At 39.2% G+C, this 16555-nt stretch overlaps 1 protein-coding gene across 3 annotated transcripts in view; it reads right to left on the minus strand.

Moving 5' to 3' along the window:
- Positions 1-16555, minus strand: part of ECPAS (Ecm29 proteasome adaptor and scaffold) — a 111009-nt gene that overhangs the window by 80061 nt on the left and 14393 nt on the right. For all 3 annotated transcript variants that reach the window (XM_055427579.2, XM_055427576.2, XM_055427577.2), the window contains one exon: positions 5105-5235. In XM_055427579.2, the coding sequence (XP_055283554.1) occupies positions 5105-5235 (131 nt within the window). The remainder of the gene's footprint in view (positions 1-5104; positions 5236-16555) is intronic.

A 16555-nucleotide genomic window follows, 5' to 3' on the forward strand; every position in this document is an offset into this window, starting at 1 on the left:
ATCACATAGGCAGTGAATGCTTTGCATGATTATCATTTTCAGAACCACTTTTCCTCATTTGCAGAAATCAAACGATAACACTTCACAGGCCATTGTGAGGATTAAATGAAAAGATATGTCAGAGTCTAGCACAATGCTTAGAATGTAAACAGGTATCTCAGCTCTTAAATCTCTTTTCCCTTAGGCCAGAAGTTTTCACACTTACTTAACAGCAAAACCTCTTTATCAACAGAAATGATATGCAAAAAAAAGCAAATAAAATAGATATTTTATAATATAAAACAAAATACACAATAATTATATCTTTAATACTTATTCTATTTTGCTTTTTCAAAATTATAATAGAAAAACCCATTTATTACAATAAATCGAAAACAGTTATAATCATCCCTTTTCCCTAGTCCATTCACAGCCACTCGAAGACATCAGTGCTAACAGTCCAGTGTTCTTCCTCACTTCTTTCTCTGCAGTCACATAAACTTCTACAAACATATTTACATCTTTAGATTTTACATCTTTACTTTTTATAAAAATGAGCTATATATCATTAACATCAGCATAGAGTCCACTTTGTTTCCAGTTAAAAATATATAAGCTTCTTAATTCAGACCTAACTCATTCTTTAATAGTTGCATAATATTCCACAGGATTCAAAGTTGTTTTCAAAAAAATCACCTGTACTACTCATCACTCAAAGTAAATACATGTTCACATATTTCCTTTAAGCTTTTTGTAAAAAGGTTAGAAAAATTCACCAATAGATCAAAGTCAGCATTATTTGGAATATGATAAGAAAATCAAAGGCAAACTTCTAGGGAAAAAGCTCCAAAGGTCAATTTTCAAATTAACAAGTTTCTAAAAACCTGACATGCTACACAATGCAATATAAAAATGAAATATTTTTTCCTGAATTCTACAGCTTGAAAAACAAAGAAGCAGCTATGCCTTCTTTGGAAAAGATCTTTAACCTACATATTTTTATTGATAAATATCTTGGAGAACACACAGTGAGGAGTGGGGAGGCAGTAAGAGAACAAATGTAAAAAGTAAACTGAAGAAAAGAGGCGGCTATTGCTTAGAATTCTAACAACAGTTAAGTGATTCAAAGCTTCAGACAGGATCCAACCACAAAACAGCTCAGATCCTCAGTGCTTTCCAAAGAGGTAAGAAATAGAAGGGCAGAGGGAGAGGGAAGAAATTTGATCAAGAAAAAATAATTTATTTGCTGGTAACTGAGTAAAACATTTTGTTTACTCAGATACAAATTAATGACTGAAATGTTAAGAATGTGGATAGATCGGTTTGATTAATCATTATATTAAAACAGAATACAGGTGATCAAAGGCCTACACAGAGAATGAGGATGAGACAGTAAGGAAGGACAGGGAGAGGTGGAGAGACTGAGAACGGATGAGCGATGAGTGAGGTTAGTGACCAGAACGACCGACATAAAATGCCCTCGATCCAAACCTCAAAAAAAAAGTGACATGTCAATTATATCGATGAAGAGATGCAGCCAGAGTAAATAAAGTTAAACTGGCTAGCTGAGCCAAAGATTCACCAATCAAACCTACAAGGAAGGAAAACACTGGTTACAATACCAATCTCAAATGAGAGGTAATGGGGTTAAAAAAAAACTTTAAATGGGATTTAAAAAATAAGAAAAGCATGTAACATATTATAAGTTACTAAGAAAGACAAGATCTTCAATTTGTGCACCAAAAGGCATCCAGGTGAAATTATTAAAAAGAAAATCAGAATATTTACAACAGTAGTAGGAGACTGTAATTCACTATCAGTTTACAACAGGACTAGAAGACAGGCTTCTAGAGAAATGAAAGCACAGTGTTGAGTGGCCTCTCCATGCACTGAGCTCCCATATTCCACACAAAGGAACTATTTTTTTAATCTTATGAATAGTTTTTATGATCAGAAATTATATACTTTAAAAGATTAGGGCATTTGCTCACTGTGGTTTCCAATCAGAATGCAATAAATCCATGCAAATTTTACACAATTTTGAAACTAAAAACAATATTCTTATAAACTAATTATTAAGTCAAAATTAAAATAACCTAATACTGCTCATCAGTATAACAATGGAGTATAAGTGAAAGTGAAAGTCGCTCAGTTCTGTCTGACTCTTTGCAACCCATGCTACAGCCTGCCAGGCTACTCTGGCCATGAAATTCTTCAGGCCAGAATACTGTAGTGGGTAGTCTTTCCCTTCTCCAGGAGATCTTCCCAACCCAGGGATCGAACCCAGGTCTCCCACAAAGCAGGCAGATGGATTCTTTACCAACTGAGCCATCAGGGAAGCCCAAGAAAACTGAAGTGGGTAGCCTATTCCCATCTCCAGGGGATTTTCTCGACCCAGGAATCGAACCAGGGTCTCCTGCATTGCAGGCAAATTCTTTACCAGCTTAGCTACCAGGGAAGCCCAAAGAGTATAACCAAAAGAGTAATCAAAAAGAAATCTTCAGCTGAACCCGTTTTCGGTTCTGTTTCTTTATTTTTTAATGTGACCTTAAACAAGTGACAATCATTCCAAGTCTCACTTTTGTCTATAAAATGAAAATCATATTTATACCTCACATAATCTTGTGAGGATTTAAGTTATTATTAGCACTTTTCCTGGCACATAATTACCTTTATCATTACTATATAAACTGAAATCTTATGTGAGAAAAATATACTAAAGGAAAACAAAAAAAGGAATAATTTAAATACAAACAGAAGAAAAATACACTTTTAAAAAATTCTAAAAGCTGTTTTCTGAGACTCTCCTGGTAGTCCTTGGTTAAAAATCTGCCTTACAATGCAGAGGACGAGGGTTCAATTCCTGGTTGGGGAACGAAGATCCCGCATCCCACAGAGCAACTAAGCTCAGGTACAAGTAGAGACAGCCTGCCTGCAGCACTACTGAGCCCTTGTGCCACAACGAAAGATCCTGCGTGGCGCCAACGAAGAGCCGATGCAGTCAAACAAACAGGTACTTCTTAAAAAAAGACTGCAAATTCCTTTTAAAAAGGTGTTCTCTGTCCTTTAAAAAAAAAAATTTGGTACCAACAAAAAAAGTAGAAACAAGAATGGAATTTCTCCACTTGAATGGTAAAAGAGTATTAAGAGAAACAGTATGATAGAGGTGAACAATATACAACCAAACATATAGATGGTTAGAGATAAATGATTTTCTATAAAAGATAAAAACACACGGAAACGTAAAAATCCTAAGTAAATAAGTTTAAAAAATTAAAAAAAAAAAAAAACACCTTACTGAAAATACTCAGCCTAGAAACCTAGACTAACACAAAAACTTCTTCCTATTTCCTCTCCTGGTCTCCACTGCATGTCTTTCTTCACCCCACAGCCAGAGTGATGGTGTCACTACCGCCAACACCCCTGGCAAACTGCCACTGGACTCCCCGTGCCTGACCTCCCAGCCCTTCCTCTGATGCGCTGGGTGCAGCACCGTGGCCCCCTTCAGCTCCCTGCCGGCCTTATGCTCAGTTCCAGTTCAGAATCTCTACAGGGCCTTCTCTGCCCTTACTGGTCTCCATTTCTCCGCCTAGCTACTTCCGACACATCACAGAGGCCTTCCTTACACCCTACATTTAACTTAAGTCCCCAAATATATTTTTTCATAGGCTCCTTTTCCATCTTAGCACTGATTGCAATTTTAACTCTATACTATTTGCCTGATGGTTTAATACTGGTCTCCCTAACTAGACATTTCTTTCCTTCACCAAGGTATTCCTAACACCTGGCATATAAAAGGTACTCAGCAAATATTTGCCAAATGAATGATGAGACTAAATAAGGAAACAGAAACCAACGCATGAAAGCCTTTTATACCTTGCTATTCTGAGGGTAAAAGGCCATAGGAGAGTTTTAAATAGGAAAATGACATAAACACATATTTATCTCATCAAAGCAGTTATTAACAACAGGCATGCCAAATATTAATATATGATAAGAATGTCCTATTCCTTCCTGTAAACATAACAGACATTTTTAAAGATACTTTTTCTCTACTGAACTCAAACCAGGCCTCAAAATCCCTCTCAGGGCAGACCTCCAGGAAGGTCACTGCCAATCAATTAGAGTGGCCCAAGGGATGAAATCTGATGATAGCTCAAAAACCTGAAAGTCCAGTATAAATACACGGGAAGACTAATGAACTATTTTAAACTGAAGAGTCCAAATGTTCCCTGTAGAACATCAGGTTAAAAAAGAACATCTTGATGTCACAGTTATGCAACCTTTAGTATAGTTCTTTACAAAAATCCTAAAACAGGAGCTACGCAAGAGTGCCTTGCTTTTAAAAACATCTCTTTTGCTTACCTTAAATTAAGTTCATATTCATTGTCATGCTTAGCTGCTCAGTTACGTCTGACTCTTTGTGACCCCATGGACTGTAGCCCACCAGAATCCTCTGTCCATGGGATTCTCCAGGCTAGAATACTGGAGTGGGTTGCCATTCCCTTCGCCAGGAAATCCCTGGTGCCTTGGTAATCCCTTTAAATTAAGCTCATATTCATAGCCAATGATTAAAGAAGATTTTTGCACCCCTGATGCAAAGAGCTGACTCACTGGAAAAGACCCTGATGCTGGAAAAGATTGAAGGCAAAAGGAGAAGGGGGGGCAACAGAGGATAAGATGGTTAGAGAGCATCACCAACTCAATGAACATGAATTTGAACAAACTCCAGGAGATAGTGAAGGACAGAGGAGTCTAGCGTGTTGCAGTTCACGTGGTCGCAGAGTTGGACACAACTTAACAACTGAACAACCACCACTTTTCATACTGGACTCAAGAGCATGGATTTTAGATCAGGCCTCCATACATTCCAGAACAATTATCTCAACTATTATTATCTACTACTGATGCCAAGTTTACAGCTGGAGCTAAAAGTAGCTGTGCTAAGCATTCAAAAGGTACTCTGAAATCACCGAAGGAGGTTATGGACTTACTGTCCATTTGTGAAAGGCCTTAACTGGGTTCATGAAGCTAGATTTCGATAATAGGAACAGAAAACTCACTTCATAAAATACATCCATGTATTCCCCATTTAATTCCCCTGCAAGAGTCCCAGCACGCTTACCTTTTTGCGCACGCCTTCTTGGGTGCTGGACAGCTTGAGCAAAACAGGAGGAAGGAATTTAGATATGATATTCTGTAACTGCTCATCTGTTTCAGCATGTCCAAGTCGTAAAAAGACTCGTTCAAGCTGATCTATAACATAAAAAGAAAAAAGGAGAACTTAGCAAATCAAACAGGATCGAGACTAGTCACTTTTCTTGCTTAATCCTTTTTTCTATACGCAGATCCTTCAGTCAGAACTTTAAGCATAGCTAGCCCTGTGGATGATTTTGGCCCCACTGTGAAACAACACTAAAAAGGTTTACTAGCTCATTATACTGTCTTAGAACTGTCCTGGTCATTTAACCTCTAGAAGGGAAGAAAACAAGGCTAAATTTCTCTCCTACTTACAAAACTATTCAGTGTTTCTAAAGGATGTGGATACCAGAAAAGATACAAAAGTTTTTAAGAAACCTTCTAGATAAGAGAGAGGAGAACTTTAATCACATACCAGGGATAACAGATCTTTGGTGAAACCAAACCATTTCTTACTAATGCAATTTCTGCAAAGACAGAATCACTGCCCACTACCTACTGGAATTAGCCAACCAGACAGTGAAAGATAAATTTCCACCAAGAAAGCCACTGAGAAACATCTTAACACCATAGGGATGCTTTCAGCAAAACCCAGTCTGTGATGAAGTAGAGCATAAATAACTAACACACTCAAAGTTTACATCTGTTCAATCAATACGCTGCAGGGGAGGGGAGAAGTGAAAGGGGAATTTACCAACGGCAAATGACTGGATATTTGACTTCTGTTAATTAGTGTTCATTTTTTAGATGTTATCACTGTATTGTGGTTATGTTTCTTTTTTGAGAGGTTAATATAAAAATGATCAGTAGTGATTAGGGAGCCTTTGAAGGGGCTGAAAATGTCCTACATCTAACATTCTGAGTGGTGATTACAAAGATATATATTATAAAAAGTCACAAGCTCTATATTTTCTACTGTCTCTACGATACCTCAACTTTAAAAGTTATTTAAAAATTTTAAAAATTTAAGAGTTCTTTCCTTCCAGAGATAAAGACTGAAATATCTACAAGTGAAATAAAACAGCAACTTAGATTTACATCAAATAATCGAGAATGTACTGGAAATCTGCTGAAAGAGTAAATTTCAGGTGTTTACCTCACCAAAAAAAGAAGGCAGCTGTGAGAAAGATATTTTAATTGGCTTGACTGAACTATTCATTTCATTATGTAAATGTATATCAAATTATCATGTTGTACACCTTAAATATATATAATTATTTCAAAAAGTAAAAATGAATAAAAATAGTCATTCAAGTCCTCATTTTAAAATAAATAATTGGGGGTGCTGGGGTGAGCTATAGGGAGAAGCCATATAAATGACACCAAGATTGGTCATTAGTTGATAACTGTATAAGCTATGGGATAGATACTGAGAATTTGTGCTTTAGTGTATACTTAAAATTTCCATAATAATTTTCAGAGAAAGATTTATCTATATATACACGCGCACACACACACAAAGATACAGATACATAAATATAGATATGCAGATATGTATCTCCATGGGGAGCCTAGAGGCAATGACAACCTGGCACAATCTAGCAGCAACAAGCACACCCAGGACCCAGATCTTAGTTTTTAAAAACATTCTCGAGGCAAAGGAGCCCAACTCTAGGGCCAGGGTGAGGGAAAAACCAGGTGGACCCGAAGCATCCTGCAGAAAAGAAAGGGGGCCAGATAGGAAAGGGGGCCTGGAATGAGTCAGAAGGATGCAGGAACCACCCTGAAAGAGCTCCGGCTCAGTCACAGCTGGAACACACCGAGGAACTAAGAACACAGTACTGGATTCTAGCCCAAAGTATAAACGAAATCCACACGACCCAGTGACATAAATAAACGACTGAATGGCTGCACGCACGGAGGGAGAGGGACAAGTCTTTCTTACCAGAATTTCAACGAATATATGTGTAGGTACTTCCCCCTACAGGAGACAGACCTTATTTCCTGCCTCTACCCATCACCCCTGCAGGGTAGACTAGATTGAGCGACTTGCTTCCAAAGAACAGAAGAGAGGATGAGGAAGACGTTAACTCCACAGTGGTACAACTGGATAACCAGGTGAGGCCATGGTGGGCATCAGGCCCCCAAACGTGACAAGAAGGGCGTTTCACCTCTGCGGTATTCCTTCTGAAAACTCACGACCTCCATCCAGACATGGGGTAACACAAACAAACCAACACCAAGTCAAAATACATCCTACAGGATCCATGGCCAGTACTGCCCAAGATTTTCAAGATCGTGAAACAGAAGACCAAGAAACGGTCACAGACCAGAGGAGTCTGGGGAGACGTGACAGCTCAATGCAGTGTGGCAACCTGGACTGGATCCCAGAACAGAAAGAGGACATTAGTGGAAAAACTGGTGAAATCCAAACAAAGTCTCAAGTTCAGCTTTTAACATCGTAAAGGAAGGACTAGAGGAGAGGTGTGCACGCTGACTCAGATGAGCAGAGCAAACTTCAATTTGCTAGCAGCTGAAACACTGCTGTAAGAGCTTAAGAACAATGGATTCAATCCACAGTATCTGTGGAAGTCAGAGATAAGGCGTCTCTGCCCTGCCTCAGAGCCTCGGAGATCTCAGGCAGTGGAAACTACAGATCTGAGCTACAAAAACTTAGAACTGTTCTGTGGAAGAAGGCAGGGCTAGATTCTTCATAAGAAACTGATCTGCAGAACCTGTGCCAAAGGCTTAAAAAAAAAAAAAATCAAGTAACGTCTGGTCCCTTTCATTTTTCATACACTCATGTGGGTGCTGCTTCTGCATGCCCAGCAGAGCACTGAACACTTTCTCCCTCACTAGAAAGGAAAAGATAACATCCCTACACAGTAAAATTGCTGCTGATGGGAATGTGGGAATGGAAAGAAAGGGCACTGGACATCACATGGGGGTCCCTGTTAGAGAAGTCGAGCACGCTTAAGAAGGCAAAGCCTGTACACCCTTCGAGGAGGTCAGTGTCACACAGATGCATCATTCTGAGTAACAGTGGTACTTTCAATAAACCATCATCAACTGTGTTCAACTTTATGAAAAGAAATGTAAATAAAAATGCAGATATAATCAACCACTGATCTTTTCAGCCTACAAAGTCAACAACATAGGGGGAAACATTTGGCAACAGGATGGAGGCTGAATCCTGTTGTCAGAGGCGCAAGAGGAGGAGAACCTGTGCCTTTCCCCTCAACCCTGGACACTGAGCCCCGTGAAAGTGACAGTCCGCATCAGGCCTCTAACCCCAGACGTGCCTATTCAGAAACAGGCCTCTCACCCCAGACATGCCTATTCAGAAACAGGCCTCTCACCCCAGACGTGCCTATTCAGAAACAGGCCTCTAACCCCAGACGTGCCTATTCAGAAACAGGCCTCTAACCCCAAACGTGACTATTCAGAAACAAGAAGTGCAACCACACATTCTGAAAATTCAAGAGGAATCTAACATTCAAGTTCACCCTTCGCAAGGACTTAGTGTTCAGCTGTAGGAACTGAGATCCTCCAGGTCATCACCAAAGCATCTGAGGTATGACAGACATTATTCTAGAGTCAAGAGCAAGTTCCATCAACGGTGATGTTATTCCTCTTATTCAAACCCATACTGACTTAATTTCACTGACATCACCATACCCTCAGATCATCACTGTTCAATGTGGGGAATATATTCTAAACTATTATTTTAACCTAAAAACTGGAAATATAACACATACTATTTTACAGTTTGTCTTTTTTTCCTTTTAATTAACACAAACACATGGAGTAATGCATGTCTCAGGGCTTCTCAGATTTTTTAATTAAAATAAAGTGTATATGCTTTGTATTTCAAATAACCCCAACCGCATTGTGTGTTCTAGGGCAGTTCTTATAATTAGATACATTCAGATTTCTGCAGTAAGACATACGGATATGTCTTACTGTGTGGGATAGTCAATTATAAAGAACCTCACATCCATTCGGGTCAGGTTTTAATATCAAAAGAATTACACCAAAAAAAAAACCAAAAAAACCTTGAGATATGTATAAAATTTTAAGTATCTTTCCATCAGTCCAGTTCAGTCACTTGGCACTAAATAAAGATCAAATCGATAACAGCAACTTTAGAAGCAGTATGATTTATGCAACTATGTGTGCTATTACCAGATTTACAGTGCCACAAACAATGCTCCCAAGAACATCTTTATCCCTGTGTATCAGTGCACTTGGGTGGGTTTCTGTAAGCTAAAGCCCTAGAAATGGAACTATTGAGGCAAAGTGTAGGAGTGACAAGTTTAAGAGATTTTGGAAAAATGCCCTTCAAAAGTTTATGCTCCTTTATACCACGAGCAGTACATGTAAATACCAATTTCCCTATATTCCCACCTACACTGAGTAATCTAATCAATCTTACCAAGATTGTAAGTAATCCATCTTAGCTGAATATGACAGATGAGGAAGAACCACAACACTGTTTCATATATATTTTATTACGAGGTAAAGTACCTCTTCAAATATTTATTGGTCATTCGAAATATTTTCTTCAGCGAATTTCCTTATTCTTTTGACCTGCTAAGTTCTAAAAGCTTTTATATAATATTAAAAAAATGTCCGCCTGTTCCCCCATACATTAAAATACTTTTTTCCCCAGTATGCCTAGTGACTTTTTTCTTATCGTATCTAAGTTTTTCACATATCAATGTACCACTCCTTCATTTTATGGCTTCTGAGTTTCTAGCCATGCTTAGAAATGCCTTTTAACTCTAAGATTATAAAAATATTATATTCTACAGGAAAGAGTTAACACAGTGGGCCTGAGACTGCTGTCCTTACAAGGTTTTGTCAGTCAAGGCCAGTCCTTGGCTGCCATGGGAAAGCTTGGATTTCAGGAGGGTTCCCACCATTGCCAGGGCTGATGAAGACTGACTCGCTGTGTCTGAACTGTTTGTGCAAACAATATGCTGTATGCTCAACACATGCTTTCCTCCTGAGAATCTGGAATTTTGGAATGTGTTAGGCAGAAGGTGCCAATGTGAAGAGCACCAAATAAAAGCCTTCAGTAATGAGTCTCTAATGAACCTCCCCTGCACACAACACTTCACACGTGTTGTCATAACTTGCGTGAGTTGTCCTAACTCCCTGCTGAAGAATTACTCATGTCCCACGTGCCTCAACTGGAAGAGGACTTTCAGAAGCGTGCACCTGGTTTCCTCCAGACTGCTGCTTTTTATCCTTTCATGGTAATAAATATTAGCCATGAGTACAAGTTTAAGTGTGTAGTCCAGTGAATCCCAGCAAGTCACGGAGCCTGGGGGTGGTCCTGGCAACCCCGACACACACACACTTATCTGTGTTTTCTTCTGGCTCTTACGATTTTCCTTTCTATATCCAAGCCTTTAATCCAACTTGAATTTTTTTTGGCTCATGAGGGATGTAAAAAAGCCTTGTCTTTTGTGGGTTTTTAAAACCTCCTTCATTGTGAAATAAAACATTTAGAAATGTGTGCAAGATATAAGTGTAATTTACTGAGCTATTATAAACACCTGTGTAACTACTGCCCAAGTCAAGAAGAAAAATTTATTTTGAAACTTGCACAAAGAAAGGTTTCTACTCAACTCAGAGAGGACTGAAAGACTGTTGAACACTCAAAAGCACCATGAATTTTAAGGTCACCTAAGATCACAGAGGTAATTACAGCCATGGATGAACTAGAACGGGGTCTTCTGACATTCAGTGTAAAAACCTATGCCTACCTATGAGGAGAAGGGGATAACAGAGGATGAGCTGGTTGGATGGCATCACCAACTCGATGGACAGGAGTTTGATCAAACTCCAGGAGATAGTGAAGGACAGGGAAGTCTGGCGTGCTGCAGTCCATGGGGGTCACAGAGTCAGACACCACTGAGCAACTGTCTACCATGATGACCTGTATTTTATAGGGCAGGGTCCCTGTACACTGCACCTTCTCCAAGAAACCCTGTTTGAGAGAATCACCGGAAGGTCATAAGAATTTGCCAGATTCAGGTGGTATCTGTGAAAATGGGAAAATGTACAAATTCAAAGGTCAGAAACCACCACCAGAGAAAGCTCATTACTATGACTAAGAAGCTAAGACCAAATGTGTCCACCTATTATTGACCTCCTTCTGCCTGCTCCTCCAGACTCTTTCCTCCTCCCAGGCCCAGCGCCCTGCTACTTTCACCTCGCGAAGCAGACTCCGTGTCTAGGTCACTCGTTCACTCACACACTCATTCCAGCATGAATCGAAACCCTACTGTGGGCCGGAGCTTAGAAAGACACGAGGCTGGGGTTCACGCTGAGCACACATGCACGGTATCTGCAGGAGAAAAAAACCCAACAAAAGGTCTGAGACAAGAGCATTTAAGGACGGCAGAGTCTGGGAAAGGGAAGGACCTGCACCACACAAAACCAGGAGGAAATCTGAGTATGAGGCCATGAGAACTAAGGAAAGAAAAAGTGGACTCGTCAGGAAGCGCTGGAAAAAATTTGCTTGCCTGTATTAAAAACAAAAAAATTTAAAAGTCCAAGCAGGTAAATAAATGACACAAGTGTAAGAAGCAAGATTTTAAAGCTTTTAAGAGAAAACTGATGTACACCCGGGGTGGATTCATGTCAATGTATGGCAAAACCAATACAATATTGTAATTAGCCTCCAATTAAAATAAAAAAATAAAATAAAATAAAAATAAAAGAGAGAAAACTGAAAAGGGAACGCTAAAGTTCAAGTACAAAGCACAAAAGGCTAATAGGTTAAGATTTTAAAATATCATAAAACACACCATAAAGTAAAAGAATAAGCTATAAATAGCTACAATGTTTTTAAATGAAAAGAACTTGAGCAAAGAACATACTTTAAAAACTCCTACAAATCAAAGAAAAGCAAATTAATTCAAACTTTTTAAATGGAAAAAGAACATAAGCAGGCAATTCAGAGATGAGAGTCATATATTTAACAACACATAAAAAGATGCTCAATCGCACTGATCAGGAATATGTAAAATTAACACAATAATGAGATACAATTTCCCACCTTTTACATTATAAAAATGGGCTTCCCTTGTGGCTCAGCTGGTAAAGAATTGGCCTTCGATGTGGGAGACCTGGGTTCGATCCCTGGGTTGAGAAGATCCCCTGGAGGAGGGAAAGGCTACCCACTCCAGGATTCTAGCCTGAAGAATTCCATGGACTGTATAGTCCATGGGGTTGCAAAGAGTTGGACATGACTGAGCAACTTTCACTTTACATTAGAAAAAATCTTCAAATGTTGGCAAGGACTGGAAACCAATCAAGGGGAACGGAGGCTCACTGTTCATGTGGTGTACACTGATACAATCTCCAATCAACAAGTTTCTAGTTAAGCAGTCTCCACTGCAGCTCAACAGGCACATCCCTTCAACCTGGCAACCCTACTCCAGAGGAATATACTCTAGAGCAGTGCTAGTCAAACTAGTCCACCAGCCCTCTAAGAGAGAAGGAACACATCTTCCTTCCCTGGAAAAGTGTTATCAGCATAAGAAATGTTAAATAAAATAACAGTGAGAGTTGATTTACATTCTGCCACAAGTGCCCTATTTGCAAGACATAATTCCCCAGCCCTGAGACCACACCCTGTGTATCACTGTCCTGGAGAAAAACTCCCAGGGAGAGACAAGCACAAGGACACCTGTAAGAAACTGCTCCGGGACTTCACTGGTGCCACAGTGGACAAGAATCTACCTGCCAGTGCAGACCACACGACATGGGTTGGATCCCTGGTGCAGGAAGACTTCACATGCCGCGGGGCAATTAAGCCCACGCGCCACGACTGAAGCCTGCGTGCCTAGAGCCCAAGCGCTGCAAGGAGAAGCCGGCACACCACAACAAAAGGCAAGCCCCTCCTGCCACAGCTAGAGAAAGCCTGTGCAAAGCAACGAAGACCAAGCACAGCCAAAACTAAACGAATAAAAACTTTTAAAAAAGAAAGAAACTGTTCATTGCCACGAAGGAACAGAAACACTCTAACGTCAGTTAACAGGAAAATGGACACAGAAACTGTGGCAGGCGCATATAACAACGAAAACAAGCAAGAGTCACATGTCACATGGACCAGCACAACAAAATCCCAAAAACTAAGACCAAACAAAGAAAGCAAGTTGCAGGATGTGTACATTATAATTCCACTCATGTCAAGTTTTTCAGTGTGTGTGTGTGTGTTGCCTATGACACACACTGCACAGGAATGACAAGCCTGAGGTAAAAGAGAAGGGAAGGGGAGACGAGAGAAAACAAGGAAAATGTGTATGGGGTGACACGGGGGTTCGAATCCTATCAATGACGTTGAGTCCTATTAAAAAATAAAAGACCTGAAGCTAACAGCAAAAAACGTACGGATCTGACAAAGATGAGTGGGGACATAACTGTTTCTAAGATTATTCAATGTATCTTTCTTCATACTTGAAATATTTTATGTTGACAAAGAATATACATACATACCATAATAATTGTTTTATGATACTATATAAAAAGAAAATATATCAGTAATTTTTCTTTATATTTTCACGTACGGTTCAAATATTCTTCAGTAAAAATATATTTCTTTCAGGAAAAATAACATACAGAGCAAATTTTTTAAAAAGAATCCATGTTTCAAGGGTAAAGAAATTTAAACTACAGAATTTTAAAACTTGAAAGGAGCCTTAAAAGAATATGGGAGAACAAAAATAAGAATATTTACTGTTAGAAATGCAAACTGACACAGCCACTTTGGGAAACTAAACACACTCTTACCATACAATCCACCAGTTGCCTTCCTTGGTGTTTACCCAAAGGAGTGGAAAACATATGTCCACATAGAAACTTGCACACGGATGTTTACAGCAGCTTTATTCATTCAGCCTTACTGCCAACGCTTGGAAGCAACCAAGAGGTCCCTCAGCAAGTGAATAAATAAACTGGTACACACAGACAATGAAATATTACTCAACACTAAACAAAAATGAGCTGTCAAACCATGAAAAGACATGGAAGAACCTTAAAGGCATATTACTAAGTGAAAGAGGCCGATATGAAAACACTACACACTGTGATTCTAACTACAGGACGTTCTGCAAAAGGAGACAGTAAAAAGACCAGCAGCTGCCAGGGAGGAAGAGGGGAGGAGGGATGAATACGACAAGCACAGAGGATTGCAGAGCAGTGAAAACACTCTGTGATATCACAATGATGGATATGTATTATCATACATCTGTCCAATCCCACTGAACACACAACACCGAGAGTCAACCACGGTGGAGACTTCAGAAGATGGGTAATTATGATGTGTCAGTATAGCTTCATCCTTGGTAAAATACGTACCATCTGGTGGGTAGGGCAGGGGCATATGGGAAACCTCTGTGCCTTCCTGTCAGTCTTGCTGTAAACCGAAAACTGTCCTAAAAAAAGTCTACAAAAACCACTTAGTATCAAAGGAAACAGATCAGAAACACTGAAATTCTTAAATCCCTAAATGAACAACTTTCAGTTTAGCTTGTATCAGCTATTATATTCATGTAGGAAAGAAAAATCTGAAAGAATAAATATATTCATTCACTTTTCATTAAATAATTCTCTGATTTTTATTATTCACCTGTCTTTAATTTCTCCAGCTAAAGGGAAAAAAAGGATATTCCTTCCTCCTAACCCTCAAGGAAGAAATAACCCAGGAAAAGTTTAAGGGCTTCATTTCAGTGTTATCTATCATTCAGTTCAGTTCAGTTTAGTCGCTCAGTCGTGTCCAACTCTTTGTGACCCCATCAATCACAGCATGCCAGGCCTCCCTGTCCATCACCAACTCCCGGAGTTCACTCTAACTCATGTCCATTGAGCCAGTGATGCCATCCAGCCATCTCATTCTCTGTCGTCCCCTTCTCCTCCTGCCCCCAGTCCCTCCCAGTATCAGTCTTTTCCAATGAGTCAACTCTTCGCATGAGGTGGCCAAAGTATTGGAGTTTCAGCTTTAGCATCAGTCCATCCAATGAACACCCAGGACTGATCTCCTTTAGAATGGACTGGTTGGATCTCCTTGCAATCCAAGGGACTCTCAAGAGTCTTCTCCAACACCACAGTTCAAAAGCATCAATTCTTTGGCGATCAGCTTTCTTCACTGTCCAACTCTCACATCCACACATGATCACTGGAAAAACCATAGCCTTGACTAGACGGACCTTGGTTGGCAAAGTAATGTCTCTGCTTTTTAATATACTATCAAGGTTGGTCATAACTTTCCTTCCAAGGAGTAAGCGTCTTTTAATTTCATGGCTGCAATCACCATCTGCAGTGATTTTGGAACCCCAAAAAATAAAGTCTGACACTGTTTCCACTGTTTACCCATCTATTTCCCATGAAGTGATGGGACCAGGTACCATGATCTTAGTTTTCTGAATGCTGAGCTTTAAGCCAACTTTTTCACTCTCCTCTTTCACTTTCATCATTAGTCATGGATAATTCTGAAAATATATCATTATCCTTGAGAAATAAAACTGTCCAGATAAATCACTCATTCTTCGTATCTCTCCAAAAAATATAACTTTGGCCTCTGAGTCAGGGAAGAAATGCTATTTTCTCACAGAATTATAAAAGGTGGCTTTCACTCATATCATTACTTAAGGAAAAAATATTTTAAAAAATGAAAAAGAGAGAAGAAAAGAAAAAGCAATAACTCACTTTCCTTAGATGAATCACCTCTTCATGACAACTTACACATCAAAACATTCCTTAGATAGTATGCAAGAAAAGCATTACTGTCAAAAGGACCGGGGCAAGGACTATATTTAAGGTAGTAATTATCCCTAGGTGGTGGAATTTCAGAGGATTCTTTTCTGGCTTGCTGGTTTAATTCTATGTCATTACTAATTTATCAGTATTTCATGATCATGAATTACTTGTGTGAATTAAAAAGAGAAAAATGGTTATTCCAGGGGGACAGGTTTCAGATTTCTTTACATTTGTTTAAATTCTCTGCAAACAACATTATTTTTTTTTTCTGAATGTGAAAGCAAATTTTAAATTATAAATAAGGTTGAGAAGCCTGAAGTGGAAGCTGAAATTGAAAGGGAAAGCTGAAAATACTTGGACCACTGCTCACAGCACCATTAATCAATTACTCCAGCACTACTAGATATTTTGAGAAAGATCTGTCAAGTTACCACTGAAATACACTAGACTATAATAGAATAATTTCACAAGGAAACAGACAGACTCCCTAATAGCATTCAATTTCTTCTGCTTCACATATATGAGAATATATTACAGTCAAAAAGCAGTTTTACATGGCAGTTTGAGCCTCAGAAAACCATGTGAGGTGAGCGGCTATTGTCTGCATTTGTAGATGAAAAACGGGCTCAGGATCCTGACTGACTTGCCAAAGGTCAAAGCTAAA

Source organism: Moschus berezovskii, chromosome 7, assembly GCF_049115385.1.
Source record: "Moschus berezovskii isolate FMDL1 chromosome 7, NW_MosBer_1.0, whole genome shotgun sequence".
Taxonomy (NCBI): domain Eukaryota; kingdom Metazoa; phylum Chordata; class Mammalia; order Artiodactyla; family Moschidae; genus Moschus; species Moschus berezovskii.